A 23,249-nucleotide genomic window follows, 5' to 3' on the forward strand; every position below is an offset into this window, starting at 1 on the left:
AGATAATCTGCTATTTCTTCAGTTAGAATGAGAAATCTGTGTGGTGTGATTAATAAACATGAACTTGCAATTAAATAAAAAAGAAAGAGGTTGGCGTGATAAAATAAAATAGGAAATAAAAAATGGTCCTTTGCTCATTTTTGCTCTTACAGATCTCAGTGGAATTGTCCTTACATACAGGGATCTACATCTCTTTATTTAGTACCTGCAATTACAGACATGAAGTACCATGTGAAGAAGCAGTAGAATAAGACTTTCAGTCTTTCTAGTACAGATTCAATGAAGCAGAGAAAGTGTTGTCCCAAAATAGGTTCTTTCACCTGGTGTGCAATAGGCCAATCCACACACAGAGTCGAGGTACGTGATTTATTTACAGTTCTGCATGGAAAGGGGGCTGGGTGGCAAATCCATGAAGTCAGCACAACTACCAAAACTTTTCACTGTTTATACATTTTAATAAACAAAAGCATTAATGTTCATTGGGTACAAGTTACCTAGTTCTTTTGTTAATTCATATTCTCTCTACTATTGGTCAGTATTTCTCTCACTTCTCATGCTAAGTGTTTTATCTGGACTGAGAGACAAAAAACTTTCAAGAACTATTTAATATGTTGTGTCTCCTATCTGTACATGCTCCTTTGTTCACACGCTGGATCTCTGTGCACAGCAGTGTTGTGACTGATGCTGGCAGAGCCTTGCAGTTACCCCTGTGCATCTGTGCACGTGTGACTTTGGTCTGAAGCCAGGTCTGTACAGTTGGCTGCAGCTTGCATACTGCTAGAACTAACCTTTGTAGTTGTGGTGGTTTTCAGATGGTAGGATTTTCATGAACTGCTCTGGTGGCTCTGATCAATTATGGTAAAGGGCTTTGTAGTCTGTACTGGTAAAGCAGGTTTTCTTTCCTGGGTTTTGGAGCTCCAGTGGAGAATTCCAAGTACAATTTCTAGACCTATACTATTAATTGACTTGGTAGTTCTTCTTATTGAAAGCAGAATGATGTGGACATTCAACAGTATCAATAAACTTGGAAGGCTAAATGAACTTGCAGCTGAGTAGACGAAAATTCTGTACTTTACATTAACTGAGTACCACCATCTAGATGATAATGCCCAGATAATAATTTAGAGATAAAGTTTAATTTAGATAGTTTACTGCCAATTTTATTAAAGCTGTGTAGTCAAAATTTCTAAACTTAAATGGATTTTTCTAAGGTTTCTTACTAGCAATCTGTCAACACAGGAACAGGTGCAGATCTTTGGTAAGTATATGGTCACATAAGTAAAATACTAGTGAGGGGTATTATTTTGCTCATTTCAAACTGAAAACAACATTATTAAAACCCATTTTAGTTGTTCAAAAAACTAAAGCTACAGTTAGTAGAGCTGTGTGTCTACTACATGCAGTACTGTAAAGATTAATTTTTTTCCTCCATTATCTGCCAATTCAGATTAACAGGCTGTTAGTTTATCTGTCATGTGTTGTGGAGACCCTGAGAGGTTGGGGAGACACAAGAAGCTTCCCTCCAGAGATACTCTGTTCTGTTAGACCCTTTTGGCTCCTTCCCTTTGTTCCTATGTCCCTCAGCCACTTGCTCCCTGTTCCCCCATTGGCCCTCATCTTTGTACTGCCCCCAATGCCACTGTTCAACCCCTGCCTCTCAATATACAAAACCCTGGACTCTCATGAGTTCAGCCTCTGGACCCTGAGCATCTTTCCACGCATAGAATGCAAAGGCCCTTTTTGCTTCCTTACCCTGGACTTTATTAGCAGCTATTTTGGCTGCTACAGTGTGTTATATGTAATGCAATGGAACAACTTTATAATCTGAGCTCCTAGCACAGTATCAGCCTAAATATCCTTCAACTGATTTAATTAGCAAAGCTCCATGTTGATCACTTTGCAATTAAACTTTCAGGTTGTATGAGGAAAAAAATAATCCCTTTACAAAACAAAAAATTAGAATTAGGCCTGTGATAACAGTAATTTACATTGTTGTTTCAGGAAATGTGTTAAACAGTTAATGAATTATTCAACTCTAGTTGTGTGTAACATATACAGATTTTAGTAAGCTTTCCCATACTAAATTTTACTATTTCTTGCATATTTATTAGCAGAAAAGGGCTCATTAAGAAAATATATTCATTAATATATTATCTCTTACAAAGAATAGCACTATGTTTTCTGTGATCTGTATATTTCCAAATATTATTCCATATTTGTACATAAAATATATGTATTATTATTACCTCTGAGATGCAGAAAAAAATATCTGTGGGCTAAGAATATTTAACTATTTTGCTTACTTCTGTGTTCAAAGTTCTCCTCTGGAAGTGTTTAATTTTCAGGAATCTGAGATGGACTTGGGGGTGCTGGTGGATGAGAGGCTGGACATGACCCAGCTATGTGCACTGGCTGCCCAGAAAGCCAGACTGGGCTACATCCAAAGCAGTGTGGGCAAGCAGGGTGAGGGAGGGGCTTCTGCCCCTCTGCTCTGCTTGGGTGAGATCCCACCTTGAGTACTGTATCCAGCTGTGGGGTCCCCAGCAGAGGAAAGACATTGACCCACTGAACTGAGGAGGCCACCAAGTTGATCAGAGGGATGAAGCAATTCTACGATGAAAGGCTGAGAGGGTTGGGATTGCTCAGCCTGGAAAGGACAAGATTTTGAGATGACCTTATTGCAGCCTTCCAGCCCCTCAAGGGAGCTTGCATGAAAGATGGAGAAAGACTTTTTGCGAGAGCATGTAGTGACAGGACATGGAAAGAATTCAAAATGAAAGATAGAAGGTTCACCTTAGATATTGGGAAAAAAAAAATCTTTACTTTGAGGGTGCTGAGGCAGTGGAAATAGTTGCAGAGAGAAGTTGTGGACACCCCATGCCTGGAAGTGTTCTATCCCTGGTTGAATGTGTCTCCCATGATCTAGTGCAACATGGACTAGTGAAAAATGTCCCTATCTATGGCAGGGAGCTTGAAACTAGAGGATGTCTAAGGTCCCTTCCAGCTTAGGCTATTCTGTGCTTCTGTGAATATTGGACCGGGTGTAGGTGCTTCATCTTGGTATTTGCTCTTCTATCTGAAAGATACCAAGCCCTTCACATTGCTGCATTGGATGATAAATTTCTGAGCTGACAGAAGTCCTTTCTTGGGTTGCTACTTCTCCAGCATATCAGAAGACCCATTTTCTCAAAATCAGCCTTAACTTTCTCAGTGAGATGCTCTGTGCTCTTACTGTAGTCAGTAACACGTATGGACAGCAAAGTGTGTATTCATGAGACAGATTTTTGCTCCTGCGCATCTTGGGTTACCCAGGAGATCTGGGAGGAGATGTTATGTATTTGCAGAATTACTCACATTCCTTTCTGCTGTGTGAACAGTGCATCTCAGCTGTCCTAGTGCTATATTTCCAATGCTAAAACAGTAATACTTGATTAGTCTGAGCACTGAGCTTTCTAGGAATTGCATCTATCTGTCCATTCTAAAAAATCCTGGAAAGTTAGGACTTTCTTTTTCTTTTTGCTTAGCCTGTCTTTTGCTCTTTATGGGAATATTTATTTTTTTCACAGATTTCACAGCATCTTCAGAGTAGTGAATAATTGTGACTAGCAAATTATGCTTATTTTCTACATAAATTTTGAAGTGTCTGAAATACCAAATTCTTATTTGTACTAAGTATTATATAAATATGAGCAGTAGCTTATTAATTTGTCTACTCGAAAGAGAAATGAGGGAAAGAAGAAGAGATTAGCAGCTAGCAGCCAGCAGGATGGTGATATCATGCAAAAAATCAGTTCTACTTTCTTGGAGGAGGTGTGATAATTTATTTAATTGATACAGGAAGCCAAAGGGACCAGATACCATGGAAAGTAAGAAAGTTAAAAATTACATTAGAAAACTTTGGATGTTTTAGCTGTTTTTTGTGAAATGGTTCTGGATAACCACAAAGACTCCCTAGAGTCTGTTCATGCCAAAAAAATTCAGCACAGTTCTAATGATAAAACATTTTAATAGGTCCAAAAGAATTGTGTTTTAAAAAAACCCCAAAAACCAAAAACCAAAACCCACCAAAAACATAACAAAATAAAAGAAATGGCAAACAATAATTAGCTATTTCTCCCACTTGCCTTGCTTTTAATTTTCTTTTCAGTCTGTATGTTGAGGCCAGCTCAAACCCATCATTGTTGCCGAAAATCTTTGGTTAGTTGCTCAGTTTTTATACCTTGTATATATTCACCTCTACATATTCACCCCCACGTCTTCCCCCCTGCTGGTCGGGCTAATTCAGGCTTTCACACACTTCTAATGAACTGGGGAAGAAGCATTTATACCACCAGTTATCTACTCAACTGTGACATATTTAATTGATCTGCTCAACTCTTACCTAAAACATAACACCACGCTCTGTCCCCTTCGTGCTGAGATAACCAGCTCTCTTTGCAATAGCTTGGTCAGTCATAACCTGGGCTGTTCTCTGAATTTCATGGGTACACTGCTCATGGCCACCTCCTTTGGGCCTTCTCTCATTGTAGGGGTTTATTGGCCAGCCATGCTGGGTCAGGAACTGCATTAACTGCATTCTTACACCTTATTAACAAAAAGTTCTCAGCTTCTTTGGTTTAGCTACAGGGGTTTAATGAATGCAGTCATTGAAGAAGTTGATGCCACCGTTTACACAGTATTTCTCGTGATGTTCTCTAGTATATAAAGTATAAATGACTACTGCCATTTATATAGTCATAAAATGGTTTGGGTTGGAAGAGACCTTAAAGATAATTTCGTTCCAACCTTACCCACCATGGCTGCTAATGTGTCTGGTAATAGAGATGAGGTTGAGCTCTGTTGGTAAAATTGGATTTGAAATTTCCCTAGACATTCTCATTTCAATGAATTGAGCCATGAAAAGCACAACCATTTGCTACTGTAAATTACATTAATGTAACTGTAGGCTTTAATTTTCTCAAAAGTATTTAAAACGTATTTTCATTTGTACTTTATATACTTCATGTATTTTAATTATTTGTTATTGCTGTTTTATATTAACTTAGAATTTTAAAGATAACCTAGGTATTGTGTAATTATGTTACTTTTACATCCCTTTGAAAATATTATTCTTAGATTATAATAGATTTTTTTCCAAATAGTTTAGGAAAAAAAATTCCTTAAATACTTTAATGAAATGCGGGGTAAAGTGAAGTTTACAGCACTCTGAAACAGTATTCAGTTCTCTTCACTTGTGGTTGATGTCACTGGGAAAACATTAAAGGACATACCTAAAGTTGTAGTAGATTTCAGGATGCAAAGTATTTCAGGGGCATCTCAGTGCAGAATGAAGGAGACCTGCTTCATACAAGTGGCTTCTGCAAATGGAAAGACTGGCTCTCTTGGAGTTTCGTATGTTTTGGGGAACTTTCTAGTGGATAGATACCAAGTACATCAAGTGAGCCATCACTTTTGAAGATGTTCTCCCATTCTTATTCCCTTGTACACTGTTAAGTGGCCATTTATGATACTAGAATTAATTTGGGATCTGAACTTGAATAATTTGCAAATTTTACTGTAAACACTTCATTTTAGGGTAAATAAATTTTATTCTGTTTTATTTAGTATAAGTAATTCTTATGCCTTTATTTTGGCTTACACAATAGTTTTTTTCGCTTTTGTTGTCTCTGTAGTCTTTGTACTGTTTCATTACCTCTCAGTCTTTTCTCCAATAAATGTTGGCTTTTTTCTTCAGGGACATGTAGGTAATGTCATCAACTTCTTGGCAGCAGGCCTCTATTCCTTTTGCTTACCTGGGTGCCATGTCTTCTGCATTCAGGGACTTTTGGCAATGTCATTACTGGTTTACAGGCAGGTGCCTGAACTGGCATCCAAGCCATTGATCAAAAGGGTCAGACAGTTCCAATCCAGAGAAATATTTGCTTAATTTGGGTCTAATATGTAATAAACACTCATCATTCATCTAGGTTAAAAACCCTAGGATTTGCATTGGACAGCTCAGAATTTCTGTTGTCACAATTTCTGGAGAAATATCAAACTAGACTAACTGAACTAAGAAGTATCAAAATGCTGAACCATAAATGCAAAAAGTTTTACTTAAGTATTTTTGATCAGAATTAAAAGCTTAATTCAGGTGAGATTAACATTTAATGTTTGTGGCCTTCTAGCCTTGATACCTTTATGTTGTGTTGAGGAATAATACTCCTCAATTCAGTGTCCCCACTGAGATTCTCCCAAAACAAACGCCATTCGCTCACTCCCCCTTTCCATTCCAGTGGGATGGAGTTGAGAATTGGAGGCAAAAAAGGTGAAAATCACAGGTTGAGATAAGACTGATTTACTGGAAACAGCAGTGATATAAGAAAAGGAGTAGTAAAGCAACAATATTAGTAAGAAAAAGTATAAGACAAAGAAGCTATTTACACAGAAAGACTGTGACAAATCACGACTGTCTCTCCCCCGCTATGCTTTCTCCAGAACAGAAAACGTGTCCTTCTGGGAAGCAAGAATCTCTTACTCCTGCCCCTGGCAATGACATGGTGGTATGAAATAACACCCACTCATCACAGTGCCTGGCAGACCAGAACTCCTGGGCTCAGGTGATCCTGTTGAAGCAATACACGGAATAAATAAATAGACTCCACAACCTGGGGTAGTTATGAAGTGGGTATGTATTTCAGCGCCCGGCACAAGTGAGAGAGCTCTCCAAAAACTTGTGCCCCGAGCCTCAGTCTGACCCACACTTTTATTCAGAAAGTTGTTCCTTATGCAGTACATTGCACAACTTTTTCATGAATACTCAACCCCTGGCCCTGCCTGTCCTCACTTCTCATGCTAAATAGGTCCACGCCCTTCTGGGCATGCGTGGTTTGCTGTGGTGGTCGCATGGGGGTCTTTCGGGGGGTCTTCTGAGGCTGAAGATTTTGGTCTTCCTCATGACTGAACTTTTGAACTTTTCTTCTCTGCGCGTGTGCTTTCGGTCTTTTGGTGCTTATCTGTGTACGTCTGTCAGTCTTGATAGGCTTGGAGACAGAGAAGCTTCTTTATCTGGGTTCTTTGCATCCCTTAGTATTGTTTTTTATGCAAGAAATTTGCATTTTTCTATGCCCTTTGTACCAGGCAGAGGTTTCTTAGGTAAAAGGTTAAAATTCAACACATAACTCTACAAGCTAAAATATAAATGCTTAATTCATTTTGTTAACTTAAGTGAACTCCAAAAGTCTGTATTTCACTATGGGATCATCCTCCTCGGTAGCTGGGACTACAAGCCACTATGCCCAGCATCTGTAAAAAATTTAGCCCTGTCCTGGCTGAAACTAGGACACTCTGGGAAATGAGTTTGGTGGTTCTTTTCTTGTAAGGCCTGTTTTCATTTACCCACTCACCCCGTCTTAGGTTGATTTTATGGTGTTCTATTCCTGATGTCTGCTGTGAGTCCAGAAAAGGTTGCTGTGAATTTAAGGTGGGTCCTGGGGAGGGGCAGGAGCTTTGGGGACTCCTGCAAGAGCTTTGTTCAAAGCCTCACTTCCAGGCATGCTCCCTGAGGTGCAGATTGGCGGGTACTTTGTTGCTTAGCTAACTTGTTTTTTTGTTAGCTTAAGCAAGAAGTTTCTTTATTCCCCATTCATTGGCCTGTAGAGGCTGCAGCAGCAATCCTTCAGCCAGCTTTTGTTTTTTCTTGGACTGTTCGGCTTGCTTTCAGTCCAGTATCGGACAATCTCTGAGAGATGGTCAATGGGGAGCTGCAGGGAGCCATGGCAACCACTCTGCCTGGCCCCAGACCTCAGGAAAAGCTGAATCAACTAGAGAAAGTACCCCAAAATCTACCTGCTGTGGGTTCAAAAATCCACAAATCCAAGAATTCATCTGCTGTGAGGAGGAGACCAGTGCCAGAGGTTCAACAAGTTCACATCTGTTTTGCCTGAGCTGCTGCATGACCTTTTTTCCTTTTTCCCTGAGACAAAAGCAGGGTGGCATTTTGTTCCCCCCCACCATGCAGCCAGCCAGTTTGTTTCTTCCCCTGACATTCTGGGGTTTTTTGTTCTGCTGTGGGTGGGTGTGTGGGGAGTGGGAGGTGGGGTTCTGATGGGTCAATATCTAGCATGTATTTAGATGTTTTCCCATGCCATGCCTGTGCTTTGTCGATAAACAGTTGGGCTTTTTCACTTTCATCCACTGCTGTTTGTTTTCTCCCTGATAGAAAAGGGATTGCTGAGGTATTTGGAGGAAACACTTGTTCCAGAGTGTTTTCTCCTAAACTTGCCTCTAAACTGAGACACCCAGAAGGATTAATTCTGAGATAGCTGAGAGCAGAGTGAATGAAATATCTCATTTGATTTGTTGATTCTGGAATTACACTTTAGCTGTTGTTTTCTGGAGGAGTTTGCAATTACTGTTTTAGTTTAAACTAAATTGGAGAAAAATGTCCATGCAGCAAATCCGCTGCAGTACATTGCTCCTGCTTGGCTTTACTTGAGTTAATTTATTAACAAGAATTTAAAAAAAAAGAGAGCAAAATCAATTCCATAGGTCATATGTAAAGTTGATGGCTCATATGTTGGAAGAAAGGCAATGATGCTATGCTTGGACAAATATTACTTTTTTATGTTTCTAATCTGTCAAAAACACCAATCACTTGGTTTTTTTTAAAATCTTAAAAGTTTATTAATAATAAAATAGTTATAAAAAGTAGTAATAAAATTAGAGTAATAAAAATTTGGACAATGAGGATTAGGACACTACGAGACAATAAAAAGCAAAGAATTACAGATGTCCAGATGTTTTTGGGCACTAAGCTGCCAAAACCATGCCTTGCGAACAGAGGAATAACCCTTAAAAGCAATAGCCTGTTGCATATTCATATATCTCATACATGATGCATAAATTCCTTGCAAATTAAGAATTTTTCTGGTTTTTGTCAACTTCTTCCCCTTAATCCTGGTAGTTCCATAAAGATGGAGAGAAGGTGAAAGAATGTTTGTCTTTTCTGATAAGGAAGCTGTAACTCTTCAGGTTTCGTGTTGCTGTTATCTCTGTGTGAAGTTTCTTGATTATCTTATCCCTTTCTTGAGCTAGTAAAAGATATCTTACATCGCATAGTTTCTATTTTAACATTATGTTGTAACCTAAAACTGTACTTAACACACTACTTAAAAAGGATTAATACAGTATTACAAAATAACCCTCCATAATACATATAGTATTCAATTTAATATTTGCAAAAAGCCAATTATAAAAGATGCATTTTTCACGTAATCTGAGATAAAACAGTAGATATGAACTTCTCAGATAAGAAATTCAAGGTTAAGATCATATTCAGATGATGGTAATAAATTTCTTACCACCTCTGTTTTTTTCTGCTGTGCATTGGAAGGAGTAATAATAAACAAGTTCTATAGAAAAAGATCCAGTACTCCAGGAAAGAGACTTACCAATGCCATGAGGTGAGACTACCATGGAGGCAGAATGTCTGTATTCTAAATTACTTAGAAAACTGGAATCTTTGATTTTATGCTGAATTGTAGTCCCTTCATTAAAATGAAGGAAGAATTCAAAACAAAGTGACCATTTGGAAGAGGGAAAGTCTTTGTGCCTGTGACTAATAGGGCTTTATAAATAGCAATATTAGATACAGCTCTTGGGTTTTATGTCAGCACAAAGTAAGTATAAGTCCCGGCTGACTGAAAAGCATGGAAAATCTCCTTGTACAAGTGTATAACTGCTTGCACAAAGTAGAGAATGGTTGAGGTTGTTTCCCTCCTTATTTATTTCTTAATGATTTATTGAAGCCTTTCTAGTAACCTTTCCTGTTCCCAGTTTAGCATCACAGTTCTGCAGGAGAAAGATCTGTCTGCAAAAGACACATAAGCAGTTTTGGACCCATTCCCAAGGTACTTTTCCTGAGTCTCTTCAGAAGATAAAATGCATAGCCCTCTGCAATTCCTATCACTTAGCTTTGGGAAGTATGAGCCAGTACACACCTTTTGTTAAAGTTCACGTGTAGACCATATCCCTTCAGAGTAGGAGAAAACTATTACAAACCAAAATACTTTTCCTGAAGCACATAAACAAACTTAAAATATCTACTAATTTTCAGTGATGTGTGAAAACAATCTTATTATTAGTGTTTTTTTTTTTTAAATCCTCTTCTGGGGAAAAGTTTTTCAACAGCAAGCTTAGGGATGCAGGTTGTTCACTGGTAGTAGAAATAAAAAATGCAGCACTATGGATTAGTTTCCAGTCTTTCAACTTGAATCAGGAAATTTGCTTTCTTGATTTATCCTAGCTTTCTCTTTTGTGTATTTTCTGGAATGACTCAACCTTGAAGACAGTTATTTTTGAGCTGAACTCTGTTTTGTAGTTATACAACTATCCCTTTTTGAGTTCCATGATATTTAATGATTGAAATCTGTTAAAGGGACTTGCAAGTCTTTTCCTTTCTGGTTGATTTGTTATTTTCTCATCTCTACTGTAAATTCCTGGAAGTGCTTATCAACAAGAGAAATGGTGGCAGAGGAAATACTTGTTTCATGAGGCATTACATTCAAGTTTCTGCAGTGATGAGACGTGCGTGCTTCCATAGGAAAATAGTTCTCAACCCTTCTCAAATTTTTCCTCTAGAATGGAGCACAATGCCTGTGATTTTACTCTCCTCCAGCACTCTTTGGCTTGCTGAACTGCTCAAATTTTGTTACTCTATCTGTATTAACTCCCTGACTGTCTTTTAAATGGCAATTCTGGTTAAAGATGAAGTTGAATTTTCATAGCTCCTCAAAAGTAAAGATGCCTTTTTTTTTTTGTGAAGATGATTTTATTCATAGACTCACTGTCTTTTATAAGAGTGGTCAAATATACCAGACTATTTAACTTCTACTTGTTACTATGTCAAACATTTGCTACTTTACCTCTCTGACCTACATTTTTTGATACTGGGTCACCTAATTGTTGCTGCATTTTGTTTTGCACTGATTGCAAATTATGCTACTCTTGCGCATGTATGATTAAATATTGAAATATTGCCAGTTATGTAATTTTCTGGTGCTAGAAAGAATGGCATTTCCTATATATTGTTGTTTTTCATTAACTGGGGTATATAAGATTTTTATCTGAGAGATCTAGAATGGCAAAAATCTCTTCATCTCTTGTTTTGCCAGGTGATAACTTGACAACGATTTTATATTTTCCTACATATGCATATTAATTTCAAAAGGAGCTTAATAAATATTCTGATGAAGTTCTGAGATTACAATTAAAAAGTTAAATAACCAATTAAAAATAGAGCAATGTGGGAAGCTCTTTTTTGTGGGTTCTTTCTTTAATTCATTGGGGTTTGGTTTGGTTTGGTGGGAGAGAGTTGTGTATTGTAAGTATAATAATATTTGCAATATGGTCCTGTAACTAAAAAAGACAGGACAGCATTATGTTTCAATTTTATTTATTTGGTATATCCACAGGTATTTTGACTTTAGTTGTTCATAAAATGTATTGAAGTGTTTGGAACTCCACTGTGCTCCTTTCTATTGCACAAGCTCTTAGATGATGCTATTTTATTTCCTTTTAAAAATAGTATGAAAATATGCAACCATCATCATTGCCTGAAGTGTGTTTATATGTGTATCCCCATACATTATTTTAATTTAAAGAGACTCAAAAAGAGCTCTTTATACAGCAGGTTCCCATTATTCTGTCTCTCATATGTCCATCACTGTGCAAATAATGTGCAGGCAAATTCTTCCTGTTACCATAGTCATTTTTATTAAAAGTAACTTACAGCTGGTACTCAGGGTAGGCATGGCACTAGAAGTGAAAGCAAACTCTCCTCTGTAAGACAATACTTTGCCCTACTGCTGTGGGAGTTCTGTAAAGACCAAGAATACCGTGTCACAAAGTAATTGATTACATTAATACTTTTGTAATTCTGTCATGTACAACCTGACATAAATCTGGCACAAATAGATGCAGAGTTAGACCTTAAGTTAGAAAAAATCAGAGACCTAGATATTAATCCAGATATTTTGATTACATGATTACTGAGCAGCTCACTATAGGTCCTTACTGAATGGTAAGAGTAATTCCATACAGAGGTCTCTTCTTGTCTAGATTATAAACCAAAATTGCTAACTCTCAAAGCAGACACATTTTTACATCACTGCATTTGTGTAGTGTAATTAATGAAATGGATTAATTAGCTGCATTTTATATAAAATGTTAAATACAGCAGGAAATATATCTGCTACTATCAACATCTGAATTGCTTGGAGAATATAGATTTGTGCTTAATGCACAGTACTCAAAAGTCTTTTTAATTGATGAAGAGATGGGTGTTATGACCTCTTAGATTTGTTTATCTGGGCAAAATATAAAATACTGCTTTATAAATGGAGCAGTGGCAATGGCTTAAATTCATGTTAGCAGTCCTTGTAACTGTGGAAACTATAGGGACTTGAGAAGCTCTGAAATTTACAGCCTTTAGGAGTATTCATTGTAAGGATATTTGGAAATGTTTGTTTAAAACAAAAAAAAAACAAGAAAAAAGCCTAAACTGAAAACTGAAAGGAAATCTATATAACTTCCATTCCAAAGTTGTATCCTACTGTTTATTTCTTGCATTTCACTATTATATTTAAAAAAGGATGTTTAATACTGCAGAGGACCCAGTTATGAAAGCATTGTCATTAAGTCATTGAGAGCCATCCATCATTTTAAAAAAATAGAATCTTCCTGAGGAATTATCTGCATCATATTTTTAGAGAGAGTCTATTTTTCAGACTGAGAGGGACAAGACTAAGAAACTAGAAAGAAGCTTCCCAGCAGTAGGATCTGTATGTGGAAATGTGTGTGTTTAGATATTTACAAGCTCTAAAATAATCAGATTATTTTGGAGTGAAATTCTCGATGCCTCACTTTGCTTCCTAAATATTAAGATTTTTTTTTTTAATATTAAGATGTATCCTTTCCTAATTTATAATGGGATGTCAGGATGTTCTGATTGACTTTGGTTGTTTCCTAGGTAAGTGACACCAACCAGTTTAAATATAGCCTTGGCTCAGAGCTTGATGGTGTGCTACAGCTCAGTAATGTGCTTGATGAGCATTCTAGGAAAGGATCACAGTTTATATTTAGCTCCAGATATAATTAGCATATCTCTGCTTCCCTAGGAGGAGGGAGTAGTAGCAGTATCATGTTATCTTGTCATTTTGTGGTGTAAGGCTTGGTCTGTTAAAGGTTGTCACTGGCCAAAATGTCAAAGAAAAAATACTGGAATAATGTAAAAATGTCCCTGTATGTCCTATCTTTTGTGACTTCTGCAAGTGTTAGGTCTGACAGCCATTTTGAAACATGGATGAGGATGTAGACCTAGGTATTGTCCCTAGAAAAGAAAATATTTAGAGATATCTATGTGCAATCTTGCCTTTCAAAATCACCACCTTTTGGGTGCTCTTAGTTTAGTTGCTGGGTTTGGTTCAGACCCTTTATTTTCCTTTCTTCCATCTTTATATGTCTTTTGGACAAATGTTTTTTTGAGTTCACACTTTTAAAGGACTGAAAAAGGGGAGAGATAATTGAAGAAATTAAAATCAGTAATTCTAGCTATTTGTATCTGCAGTTTATTTGTCCATATATACATGCTAATTTTACTCTGATATGAAATTAATAATATAAAGTGCTGCTTATCAAATTTTGAAAATGCTGTTTCTCCATTCAGAGCCACACAGACCTGGGTACTTTAGCAGATTCTGTAGCAGAGCTGATGACATTTGCTTTGAGTTAACCTTAACTGATCGTTCTGCAAATCATCTCATTCAGAAAAACAGTGTAAGTGTTAAATTTACAAGCAAGTCTTACAAGGAGTCAGGAATGAGGAAAGGAAATTGAAGTTTTATTACAATGTTAGGTATGATGGCTGAATTTAATTTTCTTTTTTTTACTTATAATAAATCTGGTTGATTTTGCACATGGCTTCTAAAATCTTTCTTCAAAATAATTTTTATCTACTTTTTTTCTTTTTTTGTAATTTCCATATAGTTGCTGATCTGTATTCTTGCTAGGGAATAAAAACTGATTCTTGCCAAAGGGCTTAAATAGTACCAAATTTCATTTCGGTCAGCGTTAATAAACACGGGTTGTAGGTTTACTGGCTTTCATTTGGAATGAAAGTGAAATACGTAGAATAAGCATATTGTAACTATTGTAAATGAATGGGTCAAAGGTGATCTTGCCTAGCATATACTCATGGAATAAATGAGGCAAGGGTGTGCTTGTGAAAACCAAGGGGAATCTTAATTTCGTTATAAATCTAGAAGGATGTTGTTTTTCTAGGCACTTGTGGATATGTTTCACTGGTGGACTTGGCAGTGCTGGGTTAATGGATGAACTCAATGATCATAAAGGTCTTTTCCAACCAAAATGATTCTATATTGAGTTCAAAAACATATATTCTAGGCTTAGTCATTACTTGATTAATTGCAGCTGATGTGTTGTTGCCCTGCCTGCTCAGTGATGTGAAGGAGTTAAGCAAACTGCACCTTCTGCTTCTCATTGCCTTAACTTGTGGGGCATGACTTTAGTTTGCAGCCACTGTCTGTAAATTGTATTAAATCTCCATAAACCAATCTGCAGACCTGCAGAATGTGCAAAATGTACATTGCCTTGTATATTATAAAATATATTTAGTCTGCTTCAGAGAGCCTTTATGTCTGAATTTATTTAAACAAATTGCAAATCAATTTTTGGTGAATGTTTGTTAAACTTTTCACAACTTCTGTGAGTATATTGAGTAGGGTTTTACAAGTTTCCTGAGGCAGTGCCCTCAGGAAGAGGAGGAGGACACAAACTCTTGTGTGCTGCTTCTTCTGGTTCCATTTATGGATGTAAACACTCCATCACATGCCAACACTGCAGCCTATTAGAGAAGCATGTGGTCTCCCTGTTCATACATATTTAAGAAAGAGGGACAGGAAAATGTTGCTAAAGATGTGGAGGAAATGTCCTTGGAAGTTGACTGATGAAGATGAGTTGCTGTAAACGTGGCTGGAAATGTGCTCTTGGAAGGTGTGCAGTGCCCAGGTGGGCAATTTCTGAAGGAGTTACAGCTGTGGGTCACCAGCACTAGGTCAGGGACACACCTGAGGAATGGCAGCCTGTGGGTCACACATGTCAGAGTGGGACCACCCCTAAGTGACTTCAGTCCATGGAGAACTCCTGTTGGAGTAGAGAAAAAGCACCAACAGACCATGAGCAGCAGGGGAAGGTTGCTATGCACTGCCCCAATCTCCTGTGATTCCTGGAATGGCTCAAGAATGACCATGCACATATCAGAAGTTGAGATGGGGTGTAGGAGGAAGAAGAGAAAAAATTAAATTTGAGAACAACTCTGCTTCAGTGTGCTCTTAAATCATCTAAAGATACTTGAATTTTCAAAGGCCAAGTGCTGCATGAAGCCCAGTTTGCTTTTGGCATTTTTTTCTAAGCCAGATTCTCTAATAACCTATAAAATAAGTTCAGGTCAAACTTACAGCTTTTCAGATTTTTCAGTAATGGTATTGCTTCTGAACTTATGTTCAACCCCTAACCTCCTCTCTGTTGCAGAAATCTGGAAGGATGGTTGTATAGGAAAAAGCTTTTGTTCATGTACATCTAATAGTGAATTACACATCTCAGCAAAGGAAATGGAAGAAGAGGATATGGTGACTTACTGATGATGAAATATTACTGGGCTATCTCTGGTTCTTAATGTAGAAGGTAGGGAAGGGTGTTACAAGATGAGTTATATATATTATATATAGTTAACTTTTTTTTTTTTTAAAGCAACTTTAGCTGTCAGAGCAAGTATCTATCTGCCAGCTTACATAGCTTTAAAGTTACCTGTGGTGATTTGGTCAGGTTGATTATTATATTTAGAAAAAGTGTTTAGATGCCAGTCTTCTACATGGTCTAGTTCTGATTATCTCAGACATAAGTTTAATTCTGGGGTACTATAATGATCCAATTAGCATAATTTTAGTATTATTTTACGAAAACAAATTATTCGTGTGTTTTGGGGAGAACTTACGAGCAAAATCGTTTTCAGTAGGTGAAAGGGAAAAATATGATAATGGGAGGGGTAAATTAATAGGATTTCAGTTAGAATTCCTTAAGTTAAAGTTTATAGATGTCTGTTCTGTATAATTTCTGAACCTGTTGAATTTAGAAACCAGCAAAAAATCTATTGATTTGTTCTAATGGTTCTTGTGCAGTTCCTGAGGGTTAGCACACGGGGCAGAAGGTGGTGTTGAATGTCAAAATCAATATACTTCATGTGTTGCTCTTCAAGGTTTATCTTATCATTGATAAACAGGTCTACTCATTAACGATAGAAATGGTAGGCATTATTTCAAAGAAACAGATGAAATCTTGTCTTTTTGATGGCAGCTACTTACTGTGGTATTGGCAAGGCTCTGAAAAGGTTGACGAGTTAGGTTGCTTCATCTAATTCAAATAAATTTCTTGAGCTAAGTAATCAAACCTCTGTGTACTTTATGTTGTAGGTTTTGGTGTTGGTTTCTTTTTCTTCAGTCTAGTTTTTTTTGGTTTTAATTTTAGATTTTCCTTTCTTACTTCTGCATGTGAATTCTGCCATATGAATTTTAGTTTCTCATAACTGGTTGCAGGGTATTCAAGGAAAGCCTGATGGCAGGCAGCAGAATGAATAGTTTCTTGGAAACGAGAGGGGACTCCTTTAGGTATTTAAATGAATCAGTTTCCTCTGTCTCTTGCTCAAATACAAGGATGAACAGTACTAGAAATAAGTGGGATATTTGTACCCTTCTTTAAAAATACTATGTAGCTGGAGACTCAAAATAAATGGGAACATTTTGGGGTGGCAGTGAAGCACTTTTCCTGTTAACTTGTGGTAAACTCATTGTTCTGCAGTGACAGGAGCTAAGAGTGACTCTTGGGGATCCTCCTCTGCAAGGCCAGGGGCCGGACTCACTGATCCTAATGGATCCCTTGAAACTCAGATGATTCTGTGATTCTGCATTCTTTTAGTTTGCCTTTTTTTATTTGGTAACCTGATAGATGCTGATCCTCTTTTCTCTTTCAAGTTAATAAGTACTATGTGTATTCAGTACAGAATAGAAAATAAAGATTAGATTGTGAGATAGATAAGACTTTAAATATGCTTTTAGGTCAATATTGGAATGAAATTGTTTTCTTGTTACAGGTTACAGATCTAGAACACAGTAATTGACAAATGTACTCTCTCTTAATTTCAGAGTTTAGGTACACCTTTTAAATCTGTATATCAGAAAAATTTGTGTTTTCCTTGGTCAGTGTAAGTACAAAATATGACTGTCATCTTAGTGGTGCTTCTGCTTTCCTATAATGGAATTTGCTTCTTTTTTTATTTTAAAACTGTTTATAAAAATTATTTTTAGGGAATGAAATAATAGAGCCTATATTTTATCCTGTTGTCAATTCATGGTTTTCTAACTTAAAAAAAAAAAAGAGAATTTAGAGTTATACAGATTTACATTTCCTATATTTTCCACATCATAATTACTTGAACTTAAAGCAGGCTTATAGATTCATAATTTGCATAGTATCATTTTAGCCTCCTTCGTTGTGTTTGATAGTTCTCTGAAGGTGTCCTTCACTACCACGGAACTCATAACATAGTCTGTTTTCAAGCTAATGGCTGGATCTAACATAAAATTCAGTTTCTTGAGGTGTAAATTGCTCATACAATTCATATTGGGTGTCAATTCATAGTTGTCCAGTGTACCTGGAATGCTAATTATAACAGTAATAAAAGTAGTCTGTTTGCTGCTTGTACCTCTGGAACCTACAGGCTGAGAACATCTGAGGTGGGTTTATGTATGAAGTGTTTGACAACCAGGATCTGAATCATTAATTAACAGATTAAAAAAATTAGCCTTTGCACCTTTTAGCATAAAATTAATAATAAATTCCTAGCTCCTGAATAGAGTGCATTTATATTTTTTTTCAGTTGCTGAAACCCTGAGGACAATTAATTTTTTATGTATTCCTTGACAGTGTGATGTGCTTACTTAGGCAGGCTGTAGGCAGTGCATTTTGTGAACTGAGTGCAACAGAAAGAAACTGCAGAAAACCTGCTTAACATAATACTGGGTCATCTGTTAGTCTTTAAAAATATCTTTTTAACTGACAGCAGTATTGTGCTCAGGATTGTAAAAATAAAATGGACAATACTTCCTAAAAGAGAGCCATACTTTTTTTTTTTATTTTTTAAATAAGGGTCCATTTTCCTGTTTCTTCCATGAGGTACTTAAAATTCTGCTCCACTGGTAGATAAAAGAGTAGTTGCAAAAAAGGCCTCCAGGCCTTAGGGTTCAGCTTTCTGTACCTATCATCCTCACAGATACTTTAAATATGGTGTCGTTCCAACTGTTTTCTGGTTATGAACTTTCAGAGAAGGAGGCTAAGAAACACCGTGGGTGGACTTAATTGGCACAAGCTGCTTCACTGGCTCTGGATTACAATGGAGATCATGCAAGTTAAATTTTATAGGAAAAAAAAGTATTGTCATCTTAACAAGAGATTGTAGCACCAGGAATTGGTTCTGTCTTGCATTTAATACCTACAAATTACAGAGCAAAGAAAACTTCCTCCTTGATTTTGTCTCATTAGACAAAAAAAATGTCTATGAAAGATACTCTATTTTAAGATTCATCTTCGAAGCCATCAGATCCAGAAGTTTCTCCTTTCCCACTCAATTTTTTCTGTTAATGTAAATATTTTTCATGCTGTTCTAATTAAAAATCTACACTACATAAACAGATAGCTTTGCCAAAGATTTTTTTAAGTGCAAATTGTAATTGGGATTTACAGGACCAAGCTTAAATACATAGATGAGAATATTGCATTTATCAGGAAGAGTTCCAGTTCATTAGACAACTAGATTGCTTTTTGCTGGAAGCAATTAAAAATGTAGCTCCACACCTCCCTCTGCTAAAAATAAAAACTAAAGCAAACAACTGTACCAGCAATATGTTTCCTTTTCTTGTCTTTTTTTCCCTCTGAATCACATGTGAAGAGTCTTAACTTCACAAACCATTTCAGACTGTGCAGTAGAAAATGAACCGTGAATGATGTTTTGAACATCAGTTAAATTTGGTTGAACTAAGATATGTTTTCAGTTGCATTGACAAATGTTTTGAAATTATCTCATGCTTTTATTCTTTGTGTTAGACAGAGCTATGAAGAACTGGAAAGACAACTGAAAGAAGTCTTTAAAGAGAGGAGCAACATACTTCATCAACTGTTAAAGACTTCTAAAGAACTTCAGGGAATTAAAGTAAACCTCCAGGTTAGATTCTGTCTCAGTTTCTGTAAGATTACTTACTTACCTCAACATTTTCTTTTTGGTGTCTTAATTACAAAAAATATGTTTCTTTTTAAAAATCATTAAATATGTGAATAATTATTATTTTGTTTATCTTCTATTAAACATAAAATTGATAGTTTCATGGAAAATTTCATCCAAATGTGTTGGGGCCTTTATCAACTCAATAAAAATAAAGAAAATATGAAAATAGAACATACAAATAAGGAAGGGAAGGACAAGAAATACAGAGTATTAATGGAGCTGACACACATTCGAAGCACAGACAGATGACTGTTTAACTAATTAAAGTTGAAAAGGAGGGTATTTTATTGCAGAGCTGGACACATGTGGAATCATTTCTAGACACATGTGCAAGGAGTTGCAGATTCCTGCCCTCTATTTATACAGAAAAGATTTTACATATCCAGGTGGTTTCTAAGGACACATAATACATAATCATGACCTGCCCACTTCCTATTATAATCAGCTGAATATCCATTACAGCTGAATTGGGTTGGTGGGATTTGATTATTAACTGTTATTATAAACTGTTTGATTATTCTTGAGGCAAGATATTTCTATGGTCTCTGCTTCTTCACAATTTTTACATCTATCTCTTACTTCTAGCTTCTCTTTCTTAATATATTTGTTACTCTTTAACTAAGGTACGTGATCTTTGCTAGCTAACTTAGTTTCTTAACTAATTTTAAAATCTTAAGTAAAATATGTCATCGTCCACTATCCCAATTATATTCCCAGCTGGCCCCTTGACTCACTTTTGTACTGGCAGCTGCTGAAAAGGATGGCCTTTGCTGTTGCAGGTTGGATCTTTGCTGCTGAATTCCATACACTCAATTTAGTTGCTCAGTTTACCTTTCTGACATGCCATCTACACAGTTTTACTGGATTTACTGCAGGGCATTGATTTACAAATTTGGCTGACAATCTGTGCTAGATATTCTGAAGTGAGAGCTGAGACTTCTCTTCATTTAAATTCTGGGTGCCATGGTTAGGCTGAAAGGGCAATAAAAAGAACTCAGATCAGCTCCTCAGAGGAAAAACTAAATTGAAAATGCTTCCCTGGATTTGAGGTCCAGATATTCAGCTGAGGGAGCACCTGTCTTTTCCCAGCAGAGTCTGTTGGTCTGGTGCAAACATTTGGACTCATTATCAATTGAAATTGGTCTCTGTATTTCATGCCATTTTAAAGGAAATTATTTTTCTGACAATACATCTTTGTAAGCTAGCTGGAAAAAATAAAAGGAGAAGAAGCACTCTGTCTGTTCACAGGAGAATACCAGTGGTGTGTATCAGTACTGTGCTATATTATAGTATTATGTTATATTTTCTTATGTTACAGACTTCCCTGGTTTTAATTAATCAACCTTATGATCTTTGGGGGTTTTGGTTTGGGATTTGGGTTTAATTTGTTTTTTTTTTTTTTTTTTTTTTTTTTTTTTGAGTGCTTTATCACCATTACTGTAGGCTTTTTCTTACTTTTTAGAGAAATATGCTCTCCTTGTAGCAAATTTATTTTAGAATGTAGCACAGTTGAAGGTAATATTCAGCAAAATATAACTGTGAAATATTAGACTCAACACTGCAGAGATCTGTAGTATTATCTTCTGCATATACACACTTACTTGGTCATAAAATTCTAATGCTTTCAGTTATTCATCTATTTCTAAATCTGCTTGTTGTATTTATCTCTCATTTAGTATTTGAAAAATACAGAGCTGTGTACAGTTAACTGTGTTTGAGCTACAGTAAAGAAAAATCAGACTATTCTTCCAATTTTCTGAAGTGGTAATGTCTGCAATTCACTAGGACCATTTTATGAACAAGGGCTAAATACTTTTACAGATTATTAATAAAAAGGATCTCTTTAATAGAGGTTTTTTTTTTTTTTTGTTGCTATCAGTCTTTAAAAAATGATGAAGCATCAACCAAAAATGATGTACAGAAACTTCTGGAAATGGGCCAAAACCAAAGGTAAGACCTTCACTTCCTTCTTTTTCTTTCCATTTCCTGACTAAAAGCTGTCAGACTAGCAAATTCCACCTTTCCTTTTACTATATAGATAAACACTGCTGTATTCCAGAATCTGCTAATTGTAACAGTAAAATAAAGACAGGAAATACTCTTTTTGAAACAAATGATGGATTTGCTGGTGTTCAACATATGGTAGGAAAATGTATTAAAATGGTATGGTGAGATGTCTGCTAAAGAAAGACATTGAATTTTAAAGGAAAATTTAGTCATGAAGTATTCCTTAAAAATAAATTCAGGATTTTTAGAAAATTAAATTACTAAAGTGTCTGAATCTCTTAAGTTTGGAGATGACATTTATTCAAACCTCTTAATTAAATGTTTATGTGTGTAGACACTCAAAATCACTAGCCCATGTGCAAACAGGAATACTTCCACTGGATATCAGTGATGAATGGAGTTAGAAAGAGAAGTCTTAATTTCAAATTATTCATTGAGCTAGTGCTTCATTGTGAGTAAGTCTCATCATTCTGTGTCTCTTAATTTTTGAAATTCAGTCCAGCAAATAGCAACATCAATACCATTTTAGTAACAAGAAAATGTAACTAATATAGTGACCACTTTTGCTGGAAAAATAGTATATAATGAATGCATCTATACTTCATATTTCTCCCTAGAAAAATATTTAGTAAGAAAATATTAAGTTCATACTTCCTTCATTGTTAAAAATGCAATCATTAAATTCCATGGCCGTCTTACATCTACATTCAGTGTAGATGCACACATGAAAGTATGTATAAAATTGCATTGCTACATAGAAACCTTGTGAGAAAATTACCTTCATATCTTAAATACCCAATATATAAGGTCTGCAATACAATACCAGCAGAATTTCTTATTTTTACTGTGATACATAACAATCTTTCAGGTATTCCAGGCAAATATATTAAATTATAAAGGAAAGACTTTAGCTACTGTCCTATTTAAATACTTATGTGGCTTGGATATGACTGTACATCTCAGCATCATAGCTGTCCTTCGCACAGACAAAATCCTTCATCATACATGAATGCAGTTTTGTGGAGGTTTGATTGTTGTGCAACTTTCCTTTATGAAACTGAGACATGAATTGATTAAAAGTATTAATGGACTGTTTAGTAAACAGATCTTAGGTGCAGCTGGGAAAATTGAGTCTGCTGAAAGAAAGTTTTATTACATATTTCAAATATTCTTCCTAATTTCCTCTGTAAATCACCTCTTGCAGTCTCTCAAGTTCCACCCTAAAATATATGTTGACTTTGCTTCTAAGGCATGCAGACATTTTGTGTACTGCACAAGAGCAGTTCCCAGAAATAAAAAGTGTATCAGTGCAAGCTGCTGCTGAGCAGCCCACTCCATCATTCAGAAAATGAAAAGTTTTTACAGTATACTACAAGGAAATGCTTTGGGGCTACTGCTGTTGCCAGCAGTTTACAGATTTACTAGATTTCATTTCCAGAAAGGTGTAAAAGTTCAACGTATGAAAGAGGAATTAAAAATGTGCCAGGGAATCTTCCTCATAGAATTTCACTGAGGAAAGATCACAGTTTATTTGCCAGGGTCCTCAGGCTACCTTTTATCTGCAGTAAATGAAGAAAAGTGAACATAGTATTATGCTTAAATCTATTGCATTGAAGCCAAAATTCAAAATATATCCCAATATTAATGTTGGGATCTCTTTGAACAAACATGAGCTGCAGACTTGGTCTGAGCACGACTTTGATTATACCCTACAATGCTGGATGATACAGTAAAGTTTAGAGTACTAGAATTTCAGCTTTTGTAAGTAAATGTTCTGTTAACTACAAAATAGGTTTTTTTTTTAAATTCCTTTTGTGCAAATTCTTCAATAATTCCAAAGTTCCAGGTAAAA

At 36.1% G+C, this 23,249-nt stretch overlaps 1 protein-coding gene across 2 annotated transcripts in view; it reads left to right on the plus strand.

Moving 5' to 3' along the window:
* LUZP2 (leucine zipper protein 2) overlaps positions 1 to 23,249 on the plus strand; it is a 119,072-nt gene that overhangs the window by 26,364 nt on the left and 69,459 nt on the right. For both annotated transcript variants that reach the window (XR_008431284.1, XM_053944443.1), the window contains exons 2-3: positions 19,213 to 19,330; positions 21,270 to 21,340. Coding sequence is in view for 1 of the 2 variants with exons in the window: in XM_053944443.1 (XP_053800418.1) it covers positions 19,213 to 19,330; positions 21,270 to 21,340 (189 nt within the window). In the remaining variant the exon portion in view is untranslated. The remainder of the gene's footprint in view (positions 1 to 19,212; positions 19,331 to 21,269; positions 21,341 to 23,249) is intronic.

The sequence above is a fragment of the Vidua chalybeata genome, chromosome 6 (genome assembly GCF_026979565.1).
Source record: "Vidua chalybeata isolate OUT-0048 chromosome 6, bVidCha1 merged haplotype, whole genome shotgun sequence".
Classification (NCBI taxonomy): Eukaryota; Metazoa; Chordata; class Aves; order Passeriformes; family Viduidae; genus Vidua; species Vidua chalybeata.